The sequence below is a fragment of the Periophthalmus magnuspinnatus genome, chromosome 22 (assembly GCF_009829125.3).
Source record: "Periophthalmus magnuspinnatus isolate fPerMag1 chromosome 22, fPerMag1.2.pri, whole genome shotgun sequence".
NCBI lineage: Eukaryota > Metazoa > Chordata > Actinopteri > Gobiiformes > Gobiidae > Periophthalmus > Periophthalmus magnuspinnatus.
Window position 1 is genome coordinate 9,197,698 of NC_047147.1, and position 21,128 is coordinate 9,218,825.

The following is a 21,128-nucleotide window of genomic DNA, read 5'->3' on the forward strand; positions in this document are numbered from 1 at the left end:
TTAGCTAAGAAACTATGGGACTACTTGATTATTTTTATACCACATCACAATCAACTTGCAAAATAAATTCCCTGGTTAATCTAAGCATAATGTAGACTTAGAATGACCATCTCCAGCTCATGTAGTATTAAATTGTCATGCACTGAGTTGAAAGTACAAATCCCTTATTCTGTACTGAGCACTATTATTGCAGTGACCCAGCTTTGGCTTTCTGAGTGATGACTGTTTACATGGGGCTGTCATAATACCCCTCAAATAGACCTCGCTGGTGCCTAAAGTTAAAACACAGCATCAAAACAAGGGGGGTACAAATGTGTAGCTAAACAGACTTGGTGCCAGCGTGTTTTACCAAGGGGAGGGGGGTTCCTGCTTGCTTGAGTCGCTGGGTAGAGATTGTATTGATGTCAGAGGTTAGCCATGCAGGCTGCTGGATCTGCCTGGCAACAATACAAGGACGAGTGCTCCTTATGCCACTGAGCCGAAATAAAAGTGTGCCGCAGCGAGACAGTGTCAAGTGGGATTCCTCTGAGAAGTGAAGTCCAGCTGTCTGTTAAACATGGACAAACTCAAAATATCTAAGCGCCAAAAGATGCTCATAAAAGGATTTGCTGTAAGGGCTCTAGGGAGATGAGGTTGTGTCTGATAAATGCAGTTTAGATGTAGTTGATTCACTTCCCATTTGACCAGTAAGGTTTGTCTTGGTTATGCAACACTGTAGGAATATTTAGATCAATATTAGGCCATCTTCTGTACAAGCAATTCACAATTCAAAACTAAATATTATATCTTCTGAATAGACAAAACTCTTCAAAATCTCAAGTATAAACCAGAACCACAATCCCATATGGAAATATCTGGGAATGGTTAGTGGTCTTTTATTGCTCTCAGACTTGTTGTGACAGATAGCAGATAATGTAAAGATTTTATGAAGATGCTATCACACTACATGGAATTTGTATCATGAAGTAATTTCAACACAACAACAAAATACAACAAAAAACAAAGCTTTCAGAAAAAACTGCCTCCTGCCAACTCCGTACCTGTTCACAATTAAAAAAGACACATGAAACATAACAGTTAAGCCATATAAATATTTAATGGAATAATGTGAGTCAATAAATAGGACAGATTATAAAAGCTTCAGTCACAGGAAAAACACAAGTTACAGTAGTATTTGTGCAAAAGCATTTGAGCCGGTTCCCTCGATCTGAACATGTGAAGGTCAAAATGTCACATTTTCTTCACAATAGAGATCATTAAAAGTGAATATTGTCCTGGTACTTCGGACGGTCTGAAGTTATAGAGGAGAAGACATGAGCAGTTTGATTTTGTCCCAAATCTAATCCTGCTATCAATCATTTTAACAGCAAATGCTAAACTGTATAGTATCAGGTATAACATATTTGTACATTACTTTTTTGTTCCCTTTGGACCTCAATAAGACAGATCAGCCATTTACAATCAATAGTCCCCTGAGGTTTTTAGAGATAGTTATTAGATAGATATTTGGTCACTTCTTAAATCAACCATTTCCTCAAAAAGTACCATACAGGCTTATTAACAAAACTCCACATTGTTTCAAAAGCTTACCAACACAAGAAAATTCCCCACTGGATAACAATCACTGCTGTTTCCTCTATGCAGTACATATATTTTCACCAAACTTGTTTTAGTCCCATAACATCAGCTACAGAAGTCTGTCCACATACAGGTGAGGACAAGTTTGACAGAGTGTGGTGCAGAGCCAGGTAAAGAGGCTGTGGAGGGCTCAGAGGGACCCCAATGTGAAATATACATGGGTCAAATGTTACATTAGTTCAATCACATGTATATCTAATGCTGGTTTTGAATCTCTCTAGACTGGATATCAAACGTATTTGTACAAATATAAACCTATAGAAATCTTATGTCATAAATTGGCTCTGTGCACAGTAGCGCCCAGCGACCTCACTGTTAGCGTCACTACTTCCTGTCCAGTTTTAAATCTGAGATTTTTGTTGAGTCACACTTAAATGAATACATATTTAAAGATAAGGCAGTGGACAGGGAGCTACAGGTGGATGTCACAGACAACATGTTAAAACTCACACAAATAAAATTTATACTGGTATTACATCAGAAGACACTTCTGGGTTTAGAAAGACGGATGTTTATGTCTCAGTGCTGATGCTAATGCTAATTTTAAGGCATAATAAATATTAGAACACCACAAACTGAGGTATTCTACATATAAAATAATTGGAGAGTCCCTTTAATTAGAATTTTAACAGGTTGTTTATATTTTTATATTATGTTTTCCAATTTTAATAAAAGTGACTGTTAGCTTTGGGACACAGTGAGCTAGCTAGTGTGCTGCTGTGCACCTATTGCTATAATTATTAATGGTAAAGTTGATATCTGACACTTAACCACTAACTGTAGCTGTATTTTTGTACTCCTGATATCCAGCCATTATTTGGTCCATTCAGTACCCGAATAATCTTGAGCCCTCCAGTGGCCCGTGAGTTTACTGGTCTACTTAACCCGCTGTCAAAAGTAAAAACGCGATTTCCTTTCACCAACACTTGATCCTTCAGTCTGTTGCAGAGGCACTGCTGGATCAGAGAAACCCGATTTGAGCCCAATCAGATCCTCTTGTTGATTTAAAAATTGCATCTTCTTTGTTTTTGTGTAACTTGTGCGAATTCACAGTTTTATAAAAATACTCTGTTTTGAGGTAATTTAAAATAGACGTGTTTACTCTATGTTGGTGAAAGGCAAAGGTAGGATATATACAAAGTACATAGTGTATTTGTTATTCTATTTGTAACATGCAAAATAGTGTTAGCCTATAGAGATAAGACATAAGAGTTCCTTACACTGATAGTGACCATTGCAGACAGTTCTAGAGATGCTCAGTTCAAAACAGAACTTATGTAAAATTCACTCATTTTTAGAGAAACTATTGGAATAAAAAACTCCCTCTTTAACACGTACCATAAAAATCATATCATCGTTATAAAGTTATGCCAGATCTGTGCACATCTAGTAGTACCCTTACATTTAATAGCACACAGTGAATAGTATGTGTTAGTGGCATCTTACACAATCCCATGGTCTTAAGGGACTTGTATTTTGGTCAACGTTAGCTGTTAGTGAAGACACCCCCATCTCGTATATGTCTTACAGCTCTTTGCAATGTCAATCAAAGAATATCCCCAAAGTATTGCGCAACTGGATGGAAAGCCACACTGCATCCAGCTATAGATCTTAGCTTAGATCTTAAGATATCTGTTTCATATTGTCATGTCTCGCTCTAGTTTGGTTTAATACATGTGTAGTGTTAATGTATGTCTACCGAATCACTGCTTGTTTTAAAACGGCTTCAATATTTTTAGGTCTTGTGAGTAAATCCATACTCCAAGCTGTGAAAGACTGAGAATCTAGCAGCTCATTTGTCTCTTTGTCCTTACAGATCTATTTGAGGGTACAGTTTAAGAGAGTGCATAAAAACAAGGAATTGCACTTCTTAGAAAAACATTAAGTAAAATAAAAAGGTGAACATGGACTTTAAGGTCAGTCTGTTTGTGGACTCCTCTTTAAATGCTAAAAAACACATTTCAAAGTAGTGTCAATCTTATTTAGCTAAAAGACAGTGGGGCATGTGACTATGGCTTGATTTGAGAGGTCTACTGACGGAAATAGTCTCTCACTGGAAATAATCCTATTCATTAAAATGTCTTTAGGAGCTGTTGACAGATACTGAGGCTTAAAACACCGCTCCCCAAACAATTATATTTTCATAGATTTTCATTCATTTTGAAGAAATCAACTAACCTCTGGACGTGACATATAGTTTTCAAATTTAACTTTAACTAATGTATTACTTACAAACATCTGAAATTTCTTTTAAATATCTTTTATATACTATATTACAATGTTTGTTTGTTTTTTTCTTTTTAGAGAAAGGCTTTAATAAGACAATGCATAGTCAATAATATGTGTGAGAGCTATGGCAAAGTAAATGTTTACTGTTGGATAAATGCTGAATCTATAAAGATTAAAGTAATAATGAACCACTTAAAAAATCTAATTAATATAAAACTTCTGCAGAAAATCATTCTAGCTGTTGTTGTTTTTAACCTCTCCTGGAATTTGTAACGGAAGGAAGACAAACTCAAAACAGTTAACTCCAACTCCTACAGTCCACAGCACACATCTGGATTTATGCAACTTTGTACCAGTTGCCACAAAAAGATTGCAGACACTCCGAAGTCTAAATAAACTCAAATTCATCAGATTCATCCAAACTAGGGCAAAACTTGAACAACAACAAACAGAAATGTATGTTCTGAGCATAGTAAATAATATAATTTGATATAACTGAACTGCTTGCTATGATGCTCAGAACAGTGGGTACATTACAGAATAACTATTTTTTGGTTTGTGTTTACACGCACAAAAGAAATCTGATCATCAAAAAATGCCTGTGATAAGTGTCTGTTAATCAATGCACTTTTACTGCAACTCTTGTATTTTAAGTGCAATTTAAAAAAAAAAATCACTTTCATTTTTGTCATTTACAAATTATTATTTTTTGCGCAATAGTTCTTGTGAAAACCTGTAGAAGTGTGAACAATGAGAAAGAAATCAGATTACTCACATCAGATGTAACTGAAATCAGAAATCAGATAATAATGAGATTTTTGGTATGCATGTAAACATGTCCATTAAGAGAAACTAAACGCGATAAATTTATGCTGTGATTTAAATGTCTTGTTAAATTAATGTTCATCTTTATAGACTACTAAATACTTGGACCCTTGCTCGCATTGCGGTGATGTAACATGTAACTGGACGGCCGCAGCTGCTGTGACACTTGGCTTCGGGGAGTCATGTCTGCTTTATTGCACTTCCATTAGTTTCACTTTAGGAGCCTTAAAATAAAGAGCGCGATGTGATTAATGTTAGCGTTCGTCAATTGTCATCCAAGAGCAGTAGTCTGTGCAGTGTTTATCGTGCTCCCAGGCCCACTGCTGCCTTTGCCGTGGCACGCAGACAAGCTAACAGGTGGGGCCCGGATTGGGTGACAACAAAAGGAGAAGGAGGAGGGCTTCTTGAGAAAACCCATGAGGGAGTCCACCAAGTATCACACGTCCATCCAAGCCAAGCCCAAAATAGACACTTTAATTTGCCAACTGGGATAAACAGAAAGCTGCAAGGAAATTCCTCAGAATTGTGCAAGATTCATGAACCTTAATAAGATGCATTTTCTATATTATATAAACTTTAGTAACTTCTGTAAATTCTGTTTTTAAAGGTACACTGTGTAACATTTTTGACGGTCAGGCACCTGCTTGTCTACATGAAGATGTTATTGTTTTGCCTAGACTGTTCCAAAATATAGTCATCTCTTTAGAGACAAGCATGAAACTGTGATCTGTGAAGGTCAGATTTGTGGAGAAGCAACTTCACTCACAGTAAAAGTTCATGTTTTTCAAGATATTTTTTGCGCAAGATAGACACGTTTAATACAATACTAGATACTAGAAAAGTTACATAGTGCACTTTTAAGAGGAAGAGTAGGAGTATTATTATTTTGAACACTGCTACTTAACTATTCTACCCACCTCTTCTTGTAACTTACAGCCTGGTGTCATAGTTGAGCAATATTACATTTGTCTCCACTTGTAATAACTCATAACTTGTCTGTACCTACAAGAACTACATCGATTTCCCTCTTCAAGTCGACAAATGCAATCTCAATGTGTCAGCTGCCTCTTGAAGGGTGATGTAATTGAAACTAAGCGGCGTTTAACTTTTTTTTTTACTGGCACCAAATGGGAAATACAAAGTGACGTAGCTGATAATAATGGATGGGCCCTTGCAGCTGCCAGTGCACTTGGACATTTGGGAGGAATGTAGAGTGTATGATATGAGCCCCACTTGCCCTTGCCCCTCCCACAGTGTTTCTGGTGTAGAAGTGATGAACATACGGACAGTTCATTCATGGGTCAAACAGGTCTGGCAGAGGGTGTAACTCCAGCTCTTGGTTGAAATACTCGATTTCTTTGTTGGCTTCAGCTATGTACTCGTCAATAAACTGGTCCATGTCTGAGGAAACACTGATGTACGGGAAACAATATATGTAAACAAATTAATAATGAGGATTACTTGAGTAATCCTGTATTTTGTATTGTTTTGAATTCAAAGTTCAAAAGTGCTCAGAATGGTCTGTTTTCACCCACATACATATAGGGATCAAAAATGACATGTAGCCATTTCTCAAACAGAAAAAAAAAATCCATAGAACATCTACTGGTAAGGACTATCAGTTTTAAACTGTAGTTTTGAACAGGACGTCAATAGACTTGTTTCTGTTATTAAGCCATTTTAAATCAATATAGGGGTTTACAATACCAAATACCTGAAAAGGCATAGTATGTCTTCTTTAATGTAAATTAATGCTCTAAAAATGTACATCAAACAAAGGATACTTGGATGTAGGTTTCTTTTCTCCCCAAAGAAGTTCACATACTGGTAACCATTGTAGAAGTATCCTGCTGGTAATGGATCCAGATGCCTTGCTGCCTGCTCAGATACACAAATGAATTCACATCATGTTTATCTACAAGTCAAATGAAAAGGTAAATACTCACATGTATTTTGTTGATTTCTTGTGAAGTGAGGCTGGCTTTGGTCTTTTTGGCCTTCATTATGGGTTTCTATAAAATAAAGATACATTTCAGTTTCTGTCTTGCTTGCAACAGTCAAAAAATTTTGAATGAAACGTTATAATTAGTAGCTGCTTGAGATGTCAGAGGGACACAAAAGTGGAATGATAATATTAAACTAATCCTCTGTTGTTATTGTCCTGCACAGTGTACTAATGCTGTGGATACAAAGGCTAATATCAATACATGTTTGTTAAAGCTGCACTATGAGACATTTCTGGTGCAAGTTCTATGACCTGCTTGTCTCCATGGAGGTATGCTTGCTTTACCTGGATTGTTTCTCATAGTACAATGCATATTTTTTAAGTTCTAAATGTAAATTAATAAATGCTCGATAGATAGGTTTAATGCCATACTGTGGAGCACCTCAGGCAAAGCAATAACATCTCCATGGACACAAGCAGGTGGATGAGTAGGAATGTTAGATAGTGACACTGCAGTTGCAAAGGCTAATCTCAATAAATGTTTAAGTTTGTTTTTTGTTTAAACAGTAAGGATGTTTTATCCCACCTTAATGTTAATGTGTTTGCTGTATTTATGAACTTAAAATATTACAAAACAATAGCACTGTTTAGATATCTACCTGCTTGGTGCACAGACGGAGCCAGTCCTTTAGTCCATCTTCAGTCAGGCCCACACCATCAAAGACCAGGAAACAGGAAGTGGTCTGGGGGCCGCTGGCTGGGACAACACAGAGGGTCCCGCTCACTGTGTTATAAGTCACCTCCATGGTTTGGTCGGAGTCTAAAGGCCCAAAGAAGAAAGCCTGGTTCACACCTCATAAGGCACCTGCCACAGTGGCTCTACATGCTGCCAGCCGGCTGTCGGAGCACTGTTTACGCCTTTACATACATATGACCTTTGAGTCACCCCAATGGTTCTCAGAAATAATAAGTGTTTAATGGAAAATGTCTATCAGCAAAAACATCAACACAGCTCTAACAGGCAAAAGGGAGTCTGAATACAATAATTATTTTACTAGCCCTCATCACTAACACTGCACAGAGAAACTTCCTACCATTATTAGGCATATAGAGTCTTCAAGGCAGGGCAAACTTTTTTTTAAATTAAGGATGAAAAGTAAAATAAAATAAATATATATTTTTGTTTACTTTTAGTTTAGGCACATTTAATTCAAAATAGTTCCTTACCAGAAAAGCACATTCTGCCTGAAATATTGTAGACATTTCCATGGAAAGGGCTAGGTTTCAAAGATGATTTTAACGCTGCAATGAAATCAAATGGAAAGATATTAAAATAGAGATTTAACAGATCAATACTGCTTGATTACAGTATTTTATTTAGAAATTCCGTTATTTATTTCTGCAAGTTATTTCACCCATATGGGGCAATTTTATGGCTCATAGACAATTACTGTGAGTGAAGTTGTCTCCATATTTGGTGGTATGGAGCTTATATAACCCTGGTCAAACTCTGCCCGCTTGTATCTAAGGCTTGTGTCATGTGTAAAAGTAAAAGAGGGCCAGGCATTTTGTTCCATCTCACCTTTGCAGCGGGCGACAAATAAAGGCCTCTCCAGGGGCCGAGTGAATACCAGCCGCCGTTGTGAGAGGACCACAGACCCAGCACCAGTGAAGAACCGCCCTTTGCACCTCAAATAAAACACAGTCACAAAGTTACATTTAAAACATCTCAAAGACTGTTTCGGGCTAACCAAGAAGCGTCTAGTTTAGAGGTGTATTTCTATATACGCATATACAAAAACAAATGTGACCTAAAAGTAATTGTTTGCTTCCTGTGGCTGGTATGAGTGGCCTCATTTTACAACGCTTCCAAATAATATCAAACTTGAAATCAAATAGTTTTCATTGTTCTAATCAAATCTAACCACAACAAATGTCTTAAATTACCTACAAATGTAATCAAAATCTGGCATCATACATTTTAATTACTGTGCTACAATACAATAAACCCTTGTTAGCGCAAACATAGGTTCTCAATAAAGTTTCCCCTTTTACTGGAGACACATTTACCTCAATTAAAGCTCACAGGTCAGTAAAAGTAGTGTCACATGTGTGTGGATAGTGTACATGGGATTTACTGAGGTTCACATTAGACTGAGCACCAAGGCATAGCCCTGCTCCAGAGGAGGCAGACCCCCTGTGTGTACACGGCCGTAGCTTGTTACTGTGCTTCCAGGAGGCAGCTGGTGAGAGAACACAAGCCGTCCTGAGGGGCTTTACAGCAATCAGCCCCCGATACCCCCAGCACGCATGCCGCCAGGCAATTAAGCCACAGGGAAGAATCCAGGCTGCAGCAAGAGGAGCCAACACTGCGCCAGGAATCAGGACCAATCTGCTGCTTGAAGGTTGAGTGGACAGCACACAGGGGTCACATTGAGGAGCCTTACCAGCCGGGATAGAGGACGTAACGCGCTCTCAGCATCTGTGCTTCATTAAAACTGCTGTCTGACAATATCACATTCACATCTTCAGTCCTACAGGAGAGCAGAGAAGATATATAATTCTAACTATGGCAATTAAATACATTTTACAAGAGAACTGGAAAATCTCTGTTTGAACAGAGATCTGGCAGATCATGTTTTAGTTCAAGAATAACTTGTTTTTGTCCCATGAGACTGGCAAACCATTACATTTTGTATGTATTGAACAGCCAATCAATCATTTGTTCAGTCAGCTTCAGTGGTGGTATTCATTTCCATGTAAATGGACTCATGCATGGACTGTAACTATAAATTATACAACTATAATGAATAAAATTCTGACCTTTATTTTTCGAGTAACCCTGGTATTCAACAAACAAATTAATTAATAGTCAATAGTAAACCTTAAAATTACAAGTAGAAGTTAAAACATGAAAGATCCCGTTCACAAAAGCCTCTGTGTCACATTTGTGTAAAGCTTCTAGTCAGAAAGGATTTCATAAAGCTTTGACTGGACAGATTTAGACACTCGCCTGTGTAAAAAAAGGAGTTGTATCCTGTAGTGAATATATTTTGAAAAGATAAAGGCAGTAAAGTGACTGTTTGTGGCATTGATCATAATTCAGGTGGCGCGTACCTGGTGACAGCTCCTTTCTCAGCCAGGATGAAGGCAGCGGTGGGGTTGGCAGAGCGTACCAGCTGCTGAACATGCTGCAGGAGAGGGTGCTTCTGCTCCGCTGTCAGACTGGTGAACACCACTGTACTCACAATACCTGACACAAGGCAAAGAGCAGTAAGAGGGAGGAAAAAAATCACATACATTTCCTATTTTATGTATACTGTATAGCCATGGCAGGAATAGCACTGCACTTTTGATTTCAAAGTTATGTGTCTCATTGGCATACCTTGGCTGCATTGCTCCAAGAGTTTGGGAAAGGCAAACCTAAAAACAAAAGGCACAGTGTTTATTACAAAAATCATATTAAAACTCCCCTGCAAAGTGTTCTAATACTTATGATATATCTCTATGTTAGCCAGTAGCATTGTTTCAGGTTTCAGCACATAGCATATATAAACAGCAAGGCTCTTAGATATTGTTCAGAGTTTTGTTTTAAGGCAAGCCCTGGCCATGCAAGAGTCTGATTTCATTTAATGCTTGAATTAAATTGTAGGTGTGTGTAAATTATAAGCTATAGAACATAAACATAGTAGTCTTACAAAAAAATAAAAAAATTTGCCTGGGCGATCTGAACAAATTTCAATATAGAGTAGAAAAACAAAATGGCTATTTTTATGTCATGGTTAAGTCATGTTAAATTTGTCAAGAGATCTTTCTCATATGACATCATTACTACAGTTTGTAACCGGCCAATGAAAAGGCTTTTTGTAATTAAATTTTATATGGATTAGAGAAAGCACTATTTATCCTGAGATATTTTTAAATCGATCAGTGGTTGGTCACTGAACAGCCATTCTGAGAGGGGCTTCATGTTATCAAAGCCGCAGCAGCACTGTGCAGCTTTTAGGAAGCCTGCATGCGGAGGCTCTTTGAAAGGCATTTATCTTTCTGTCCTGATGTAATGAACTGTCCACATCCATCACAAAGAATGGATCATGACTGACTGATGAGCTTCAATGAGGAGCGAGAGTGGGCCGCTCATGTGGATCAGGGAGATTAGCGGGCTATGCTGTGGGGGTGACAAGCAGGTCAGGCCTAAGCTGGGCTAACCACACCCAATTAGTGCTACACCGGGGTCCAGGGACGTCCATGCTGCAGCCCCTAGCAACAGCAAGTGGCAGGGGGGGCTGCTGAAGATGTCTCAAATGGAAAAGTCAATACTAACTCCATAGCTGACTAAACCTCTTATTACACATTTTTCTACTGCAGAGTTGAATGGAGCTGTCACTCTGAAGGATCATCGCAACAGGTCCATACCCAGACTCAAAATGTCAAACACTAGACAAGATCTCCATATATTAGAAAAATACTTCTTTACTGAAAAAATGAACTCTAAATGTAAACTAAATTACAGCAAATGAGTACAATAGTGTAATAGTAATGATATAACATTTCTAGATATTGTTCTTCTTTGACTTGTACTAATTTCACACTTTGCAGCCTCTATTTTTTTATATCTTGTAAGTATTTTGAGCATGTACCATTTAATTGTGATTTTTGGTTGGAATATTATCTTTTGGAAATAACCGTATATCTTCAAATGTACTTCACGTAAACACTTAAGTTTTTTGGAAATGTCCCTTGGTGGAACTTTCAGTAAAATAATGCTGGCCTTGCTTCTCACAGGGCAGCTATAAAGACTATTAAACAGAGTGGTATGTCGTATTGTGTGGAGCAAAAAAGTCAATCTGTGACAGTGAGAAACTCGGTAAGCTACGACCAAAGCCTGCGACAAAAGCACAGTCAGATTAAATGTGGGTCTGATCCTTTCTCTGAAAAGCAGCAGGCCTTGAGTTTTAATAACCAAAAGTGTCACGTAACCTCCTGGAAACATTGAGTGCTTTTGCAATTTATCAACATCCTGTCCTGTCTATCATACCAGTGTTCGCTTGGGTCAGTGCAAGAAGAATGCAAATTAAGCCATTTTTGTTATTTCTCTGTATTTTCTTTTTTCAAAGTTTTGTTTTCAAATTCAGTGCTTCTACAAGGCTTAAATTTCACAACTCTTTAGACTGTCAAAGTTTTGTGTCTCTTATCTGAGAGGTCATGTAATTTTCAAATTACAGTAAACAGGAGCAGAGCCTATACCTGTTCAGAGCCTATTATTACTGCTATAGATATATATAGTCTTGTGCAGTAGTGAAATTAAAATGCCTTCTTCAGCTCGGGTAACGAGTGGCCAGTGTTAATCCAGGTGTGAACTCTCTCAGTCCTGAAATCCATTACTTACGACACAATGGGAAGCTGGGGCTGCTGTGAGTGGGTCTTTGTGCTGTGTGAATGGGAAGAACCAAAGCAGATCTTCATTATGTTACCTGTGCTCCATGCAGGAGGCTAAGGGGTCAATGCAGGCAGTGACTGCGCCTATGGTGAAACATGCTTGGGCGGCCGGATCAGGGTGGAACAGAATGGCCTGGATCACATCCAAAACATCTGTGTAACTGTGGAAAACATATTCACTTCTTATTAATATATAAAAAATCAATGGTTTTCATTTCGGCAGATATGCTTCAGTCAAAGAAAGCTTAAAGTAATTATTTATCTATGTGTATATGTATATGTTTTGTAATAAATCAGATATAGTATATTGGTATTCCTGTTTTCTGTAATCTTCCTTATAAATGCCAAAACATTTTAATGTGACAACTGTGGCAGATTTCTCTACTAAAGCCCGTGTTTTGTTTGTTGCTAAAGTGGTGTAATGCGGTGTCTTTGTTTGTGCTCAGTGTGAAGCAGGTCCCGGGGCGTCCCTACCCAGGTGAGAGCAGCAGCAGACGGGCTTTGCCTCTCAGGCCTGGGTGGCTCTCCAGGAAACCAGACAAGAACTGCTGGAGGTGAGAGGCTGAGAAACGGTCGCAGCTGTCAGAACCATCCTCATATACCACCCACCTAAAGGGGCATCACAGAGCGTGTAGATTTCAGCTGTCAGTATTAATAAGTTAACAGTGATTCAACAACATTTAACACATGAACAAATGTTTTCAAGTGAAATTCAAGTGCTTGTGAGGCTGTCCTTGAATAAAAAAGTAAAACAATTGTCGTCTGTTTTTTTCCTACTCAAGAACACATTACCACCCTGAATTTAAAATACATATGAAGAATCGAAACAGCATAAAAAGCTAAAAGCTAAAATCTAAAATTGTTCTCAATTCAAAATTATATTTTTTTTAAATATAAATTTCACTGTCTATTAACAGTACCAAGAAGACAATAGATAGCATCTTCTTGACGTTTAACAATATATATTACTATTAACACTTTGCTTGTTCCTATAAAATGAAATACTGCCAATGGCTTAAAGGCCTTCATTCTGACAAGTTCAAACTAAATTCCTTAAAACGTTTCTGTAATATATTGCCAACCTTCCACGTTCTTTGCTGAAGTTCACCAGAAATTGACCAAGTCTAGTTTTATGGCTCCCGGGCAGTCCAGTGATGATGGTAATGACAACCTTTAATACACCAAAAAGCCCAGGTCAGATAAGCACAACTTTACAGTCACTCAGTGTAGGATAATAAAAAGGAAAGGCCGTCCTCTACCTTGTCTCCTTGGCTCTTGACTGGTTTCCTCAGCTCAGTGGAGGGGAAGAGTGCCCCCAGGTGATCATTCAAAATGGGCTCATGACTAATGCTACTTAAGGCAAAGTGCTGTAGAAACCTGGGGAGAGCGGGATATGGGAATAGAATAGAGAAAAGGATCCATGTTTTCAACCCAAGACTATTTGACATGGCTATGTATTAAGTGTATTCAATTATTAGAATAGATGATAGCATAGAGTCAATGCAAAAAGGATTCAGGATTAAATTCAATATTCTTTGTTAGTGCTTGATCAACAAAAACAATTCAAAACAAGCCATCCCTAAATAATAAATAAAAATACTCTCTTGAATTATTTTGGAAAGATATAAATACAGTTTATTATGAATGGGACTTAGCATCAAGTTTTATTGGGGGTCTCGTTCAGCTCTAAAGCCCTGTATAGAGAGTGGAAACTGTACTGACATGTCCAGCTCTGGCAGCTGAGAGCATGAAGTCTTCATGTTTCCTCTGCGTTTGGCCACTGGGGGCTCCTGACTGTCGTGCAGCTTCTGGAGTCTGCAGTGCCTGGAATAAAGAGTTTTAAATAACTTTATTTACAAGCTCAGCACACAAATAAATAAAATACTGATATAATTTGACTCTAAATAGATAGGTTTAATGCAAATATTGTCCCTACATGTTTGTTTGGTTCCAAACCAACTGTTCCTGATCCACAATCTGTAGAGTCAATCCAAAATCTGAGTTTTGCCAAACAGGTAAAACCTAACAATAAGAAAAATATGTTAAAATCAAATAATAATGTAACACTGTATATGTATAGCTAAAAAAGACTTGTGTAATCATTGTGCATAGACAGGATAAATAAACCGAGAGGAATACATCTTATGCGGATGGAGGATTAAGCGGGGCGACAGTAGCTCAGTTGGTAGAGTGTTTGTCCACTGATCCGAAGGTGGCGGTTCAAATCCCACTCTCGACATAAACATCATTGGTTGAGCGGTCAGATCCACTGATCCATAGGTTGGCAGTGTGATTCTAGCTCACACAGATGAATGCCAATGTCATTGTGTCCTTGGGCAAGACACTTAACCCACCTTGCCCTCAGTGTCTGCGTACACTGGTGTGTGAATGGGTGATTGGTTCCTTGTTGTAAAGCGCTTTGAGTGCCTTGAAGGTGGCTATAGAAAAATGTGACCATTTACCATTTAAGCAGAGGTCATCTTCTGCTGCCCAAGATGTCTCAGTGATCAACAAGGGAAGGAACCCTCTCGTAAAGTTTTTATCCCAATGTGACTCCCAGAATGTCATACCTTGGAGTAAAAGGCTTTGTGGCTCTTGGAACGAGGCTGCAGAGCAAACACCAGACACTGGTCTGAGCTGTGCAGAGGAAATGGGAGGTATGGAAGCAGCGTTTTTTCATACTCCACAAACAGAGAGGCTAAAGAACTGGAGTCCTATAGAAGTGCAAAAACAGAATGTGTAAATAAGTGAGTGTGTGTCTACAAACAAATACAATCACTTACTGAGTCATATAGCTTGATTGAGCTTATGTGATCTCTTGAAATAGTGATACTTCCATATTGAGAGTGGATGAACAAGAGCCCCTCAGAGAAGAAAACAATCTTCCCTAAAAATACAAGCAAACATTTGGACAATGAAATGACATAGATATACAGTACATTTAACACATCATACATAACTACTTGACAATAAAGTTTTCATCATTACCTTCTTCAGGTGTGGAGAGATTACTGCTGGAGTGCACATATGCAGCATCTGCAGCAGTCAGAGCAGTCCCCAGACAGCCGCCTTCTTTCTATTCAGAATTCACAGAATTCTCTTCATCAACTGATTTCATTTACATACATCTACATTGTAATGGTCTCGTTTTCATTGCACCTTAGGATTTACCTTTGTGAGATTTTGTGCTTCTTCAGATTGTTTGACATCAGCTTCCAGCTACATTTTTGATGAAGATAAAGGGTAAACATCCAAAAACATATGCCAAATGACCTATCATAGTATTTAAAGGTTTATTTTCTGCTGCACACATACCTGCCAGCAGGCATAGCAAGGCACAGACGTTGTGAGAACAGTGTAGCAGCTATCTGAGGACACAGTGCCATCTGGAGGACAGAAAACAGACCAGAGACTCTAGTGAACTAACCTAAATCCCATCAGCTGGATAATGTGTGGATGATAAATAACAAATATTGCTTCAGAAACATACAATGAAATATTTTTAGCATCTGCTGCTTCAAAATTGCTAATGATGTCACGTCTGGCTTTAAATACATGAGTAAATTAGATTTGGTCACAGAATCTATCAATCATTGTCTAATTAGACATGATCAAATCAGGGCTCGACCTTTCTGCTGAATGTTGATGCTGGACTCCAGGAAGGATTCAGAGAAGATGACAGAGCCCATATCGCCCCTGTCCCACTGCAGATCTGGGATGTTGTGCACTGTCATCGAGGCCTTTGAGCACACAGTGATAGACAAAATCAGACTAAACCCTTAATGTTGTTAGTCTATAGAAGTAAAACTAAGAAAATGATAGTGAATACTAAGATGATCATAAAATATTCAGTTTTTTAACATTAATTTCTAATTTTGCACCACTTTAGTATTATGTATGAGGTGATTCTTCAAATTATACAGTGGCTATACTGTACAATTATAATCACATTATAACACATCCACTGAACTCAAATAAAAATGTATAGACTGGCAAAAGTAAATGTTTTACAAAAATTTGGGAGAGTTATTTTTTAAAAAAATACCATTTTCACTAAGTAACTACTGCCATCATCGTCCAGTGGTCTCACTCTGAAACAGAAAAATAATTACAAAAATAATGACAAATCATTTTGTTTTTTGAAGCACAAAACTAGTCATAGTCATATTATTTTGACAGTACCTTCCATCGCTGTCCACTGCCTGAATATTGAATTCACATTTAGACCTTTAAGTACAAAAATTCAATTAAATATTTTTGACACACTGATATCTTTTAATAACATGTTATCTGTTATCACCTCAGAGCAGTACGGTATTGACATAAATTCATGGAGTCTAAAGCCAACAGAAATGTGTTTTCTGCCACATCCTTAGCCTGGAATAAAATGACAAATCTGTTACTTCACAAGCAGTAAAAAAATACACAAATGTTAAGATGCTTACTTTAGTCAGACTAGAGGTGGATGAGTAGCACTTGATCCCTGATAGGACAGCCTGAACAACTGCTGCATAAATCTGGGACAAAACTCTGAAAAAATAAAATTAGAAAAGAAGAGATTGAACTCTCAGGTCAAGAAAATTGGATTCACAACATGAAAAGAGATCAAACAAAAGCGACTTACAAAACCTCAGAGTTCTTCTGTTGTGTGTTTTCATATCCTATAGGTGCAACAACCAAAACAACACATTTTTAGATTCCAACAAGCCTGTAACCTTCTCATAATATGTCGTTAAGAAAATAAAACTATACTTACCACCAGATACACAACCCCAGGATACAGAGGGGCTGTGCTGGTTTACGCAATGAACAAGCACTTACCAAGGAATGGGGTGTGTGTTGTCCCAAAGAAATAAGTCCTTGAGCAGGAAAGAGGTCCTTTAGGTGCCACACACTGTAGAACCTAGAGTAATGGTTTTGTTAGGGCAAAGTTAACTTAATATCACAGGCACTTACTATCCTTATAACATGTACTCTGGGGTTTGTCAACTATATGGAAAGCATTTTAGTTAAGACTTTGAACTTAATTCTTCCTTGTCGTGTCCAATACATTTTTGTATTGTATTTACAAAACATGTAGGCTTTGAGAATGTAATTTGAAATTCTGAATGAATGGTTATTGTATGAATAAATATTGAGACTATTTCTGTCATTTTTGCTGATTTTTATTTTTTACCTCTTCTGCTTACCATCTGTCTAGCAGTAGAGCCCTGGGGCCCTGTGTTGCGGACCTGGTGACTCTCTGAAGGAAAGTTGAATGAGTAGTTTTCAAAATCCTCAGATGAACTGTGTCTTCCAAATAGTACAAAGGGCTGCTGATTTTTACTGGAATAAAAGAAAAAAGCATTATAAGAATGACCGGTTCTGTAATTATGTATACTGTACACTACAAATTGTTTTTAATCACCTTTTATCTGTAATATTGCTTGAGATAAGTCCATGGGAATAGTATGTTCGAAACGACTGCGGAAAAAAGTGAAACAGATTGATCTGTTTGATTGGGGTAGCTATAAATAGGGATAAACAATAATATCATTTATCGTGATAAAAAGGGTAGACATTTTATGTAATCATGACAATTACCAACAAAGATAAACACCTTTATTTCACTAGCATGTGCAGAACAATTCGATCTTTATTAAGAACACAGAATATCTGGTTCATAGTGAATAGTAAAAAAAAAAGACATTGCACGTTATAATGTATACAGACATGAACACCATGTCTAGTTGTGGTCACTTACAAAAAAGTACACTTCTATAACAGTTGTTTAAATATGGAACGTATTCATAATATTATAATATTATTCATATCCAGAATATTTTTAAACCACCAGCAACAAATAATTATCATGACATTATTGTTAATTGCAGTTATTTTGGCCATGATAATCGTGATACCAAATTTCAGCATCATCCCATGCCTTGCTGCAAGGTTTCAATATATTAGACAATGGTGATGAAATAATAACATGCACGTGTAGACAAGCATCAATATGCAATAGCTGAGGTCTAGTCTTTTATAACACTATTACTATAATTATTCTCATATAACAATGCTCACACAGAAAGGATAACGTGGTTAGCTCTTGTTCTGTGTCTGAGTTATTGATAATGTCTAAACTTACCTCTCCTGCCTGAGCTTCAGACAGCTCCAGGATGGACAAATGGCTCTCCAGGTCCATGCTGGAGAAGAAACTGCTCCACTGCTTCTCAAATGTGACCAGGTCCTAAAAGAAGGACATTATATACTGTGCATTTTGTTGTATACAGCTGTGATGATAACAATAGATATGTACAGATGTGTTACCTCTGAAAGAAAATGCTCAAGAGACACTGGGTCCAGTTTGTTATACACCTCCCACAATTTCTCACTCATGTCAATAAGCTTAAAATAATAAAGAGCATCAAATGTTACAGCAGCTGTCAATAATATTTGAAGATGTAACCAGTGTTAAAATGTACCTTGAATTTTAAGGTAAGAAGCTCCTCCACCAATGCCTTCCAGAGCAAATGCCTGAATTAATGGGCCATTTTTTCAACCATGAACATATCAAATTTTTGAACATGTCCTGAAACAAAAACATGAAAAATAGTGTGTTATTGCTGATTTATTATTAATTATTTAAATATGGATGGCATAATTGTGTAATTTACCTCTTGAGCTGTAAGGTACTCCAATATTGTAACAGTCTTGCACCATAGTAACAAAACTGGAGATTTTAAATTCCTCTGCAGCTTCCTCATCCTCATACTGAGAAGAGGAATGAAATATTTACAAACGAGAAGAACTATAACCTACAGTGTTACACCATAGCAACACTAGCATTGCAAACCTCTGATTCTGTCATGCAATAGAGATGCAGGTTCCTCCAGTGAGAGATATAGGGCAAAAGGTAGTTATAATTCAGAGGGTTGCAGTAAAGATGAACACCCTCCGACTTAATCAACAGGATGACGTCTGAGAAAAGAACATAACAAATTAGTATGCAGTCAAGAATTACAATAAAGAGTTTGAGAAAAAGTAATATACCATCAAGCATCTCCTCAGAAAAATCCCCACTAGTATGATCGAGACTGGACTGTTTTCTCCCATATAGTCCATAAAACAGGTATTTGGCAAGCTCTGTGCATCCTTCATTATATCGGCTATCAATTCCTGCCGTGCACAAAAACAGTATATTGGAAGCAAACATATCAGAAGAACTGGCTTTCTTAAGATTTTTACCAAGACAAACATACCAAGAGAACACAGTATTCCATCTGGAGTTGCAGTTTCACCACAGAGCAAAGACTGGATCTGGCGCAGCCGACAGCAGCTTAAAGAAAAAAAAAACCCAAAAAAAACATCTGTAAATATGGGTCATAAATAAGATACTTGATTTTGTGGATTTTGTACAACAGGTGACAGGTGAAATGGATTAATATGACCAGGCTGGCATTATTATTATTATTATCATTATCATTATTATTTTTATTATAATTTTTATTATTATTATTTTATTAAATCCATTAATTCACCATTGCTTGAAAAAAATCATGTGCATGTAAAGGAGCTTTTTGTATACCATAGAGACTAATTCATAGTGATCTTATTAAATTTTATGACCGCTTCGTAGCACCGAGATTCTGCAATTTGTAAATCAAAATCAGAAACACACTAAAATGTAAGGCATCATATTGCAGTGGTGTGTTTCAGTTAAAAGCTGTAGATAGATTTGTTATGCCGCTTTTACTTTCACTTTCACGCAAACGACGCACCTGATAAAACCATTATAAGAGAAATACATTAGCACTTCAATCTTTAGCATTAGTTTGTAGATAGCCCTAGTAACAGCCAAAGGAATGCCGACACAGCTGTTCTGCTAACGCTAGCGCCAGAGTAGCTTTATTGCTTGATTCGAATGTTATTATCGCCATTACCTTACAGCTGGATTAACACCAGAATACTTCCCATTCATCCTCCTTATACCGGCCATAATGCCACCGATAAAACTTGTCAGAGTCGAAATGCTTTACAATACAAAGGTTAAATATTTTCAGGCCCAATCACTAGTTACATCTTCTCCATCGACCCTGGAGAATGTCTACAAATAACGTAGCAACGGACTAGACCAACGCAAAAATAGGGGTGTGTAACTAAAAGATTTACGGGAATTATAATTACAACGCAACCTTATTAGAGCAACAAAAGTCACAAACCATGAGAAGCAAATATTACACATAAGTATATATTCAACAATTATTTATAAAGGACGTTGTTTGCGTTGTATAAAAGTACGCAAAACGAAACCCCCCTTTTTGTGCTTTAGTCCAGTCTTGTTTTGGGCCGTTGACAGCGGCAAGGAGCAAAGGCGATGGTGCAATCCCCAGAAAATGGATCAGGTTGCTCTGCTTGTTTCTTACTTTTTAGTAAATGCATTGACTTTAAGTACATTCAACAGCTGAATTTTTGGGGAAACGTTGTTTGGTTAACTTACATATTTGTAAGAGACAATTACTTGAGCACGGACTTGATAATCTGTTTTTTCAACCAGGGTTATTAAAAGTGCCTTTAAAAACATTTTAATATGTATTTTACTTTGAAAATTAAGTAAAAGCGGTATCAAGAAAGAAGAATGTGCAGCTGGAACGCCCACCTCGTGCCAAGGTTTGGCCAATCACGTCAGCCAAACCAGCTGATCTGTCACATGACCGCAGTTAACGTGCAACTAGCCGTTTAGCGTAACACTTGAGCGATCAAGGCACAGGAGTGTTTCAGAGTGTAGCAGTCCAAGATATGAGGATTACAATTCAAGTAAATATGTGAGTAACTTAGATGTTAATTTAGACATCGTTATTACTTTGCGTTAGATTTAAAATATTGTGGACAAGTTACTAGCAAAAGTAAAGTAGCTTTACTCTAAGCTTCAGAAAGTCAGCAAATTTGAAGCTAATGCTAACACATTCAGAATCAAATAAAGAATCAGAGATTCAACAAAGAACAGACTCGCTACGTTCAACACAACAACACTGTACTTTGTTGTATTCGAACTTGATACATTACTACGTTC

General features: G+C 37.5%; 1 protein-coding gene across 1 annotated transcript; it reads right to left on the reverse strand.

Moving 5' to 3' along the window:
- Positions 1-1,085: 1,085 nt before the first annotated feature.
- On the reverse strand, positions 1,086-20,141 carry dnaaf9 (dynein axonemal assembly factor 9). The gene is given in 39 exon segments (XM_033988774.2): positions 1,086-6,093; positions 6,477-6,570; positions 6,639-6,704; positions 7,297-7,457; positions 7,865-7,939; positions 8,220-8,326; positions 9,085-9,171; positions 9,755-9,890; positions 10,023-10,060; positions 12,112-12,237; positions 12,551-12,685; positions 13,159-13,247; positions 13,336-13,453; positions 13,799-13,900; positions 14,013-14,098; positions 14,647-14,790; positions 14,860-14,963; positions 15,065-15,152; positions 15,248-15,295; positions 15,392-15,462; positions 15,705-15,816; positions 16,122-16,167; positions 16,259-16,303; positions 16,377-16,453; positions 16,522-16,606; positions 16,701-16,737; positions 16,898-16,979; positions 17,266-17,401; positions 17,484-17,539; positions 18,204-18,305; positions 18,386-18,463; positions 18,541-18,562; positions 18,564-18,604; positions 18,607-18,647; positions 18,733-18,829; positions 18,912-19,036; positions 19,109-19,234; positions 19,318-19,394; positions 19,999-20,141. Coding segments are annotated over 39 exon segments (3,423 nt in total). The 5' UTR covers positions 20,055-20,141; the 3' UTR covers positions 1,086-5,986.
- Positions 20,142-21,128: the final 987 nt, after the last annotated feature.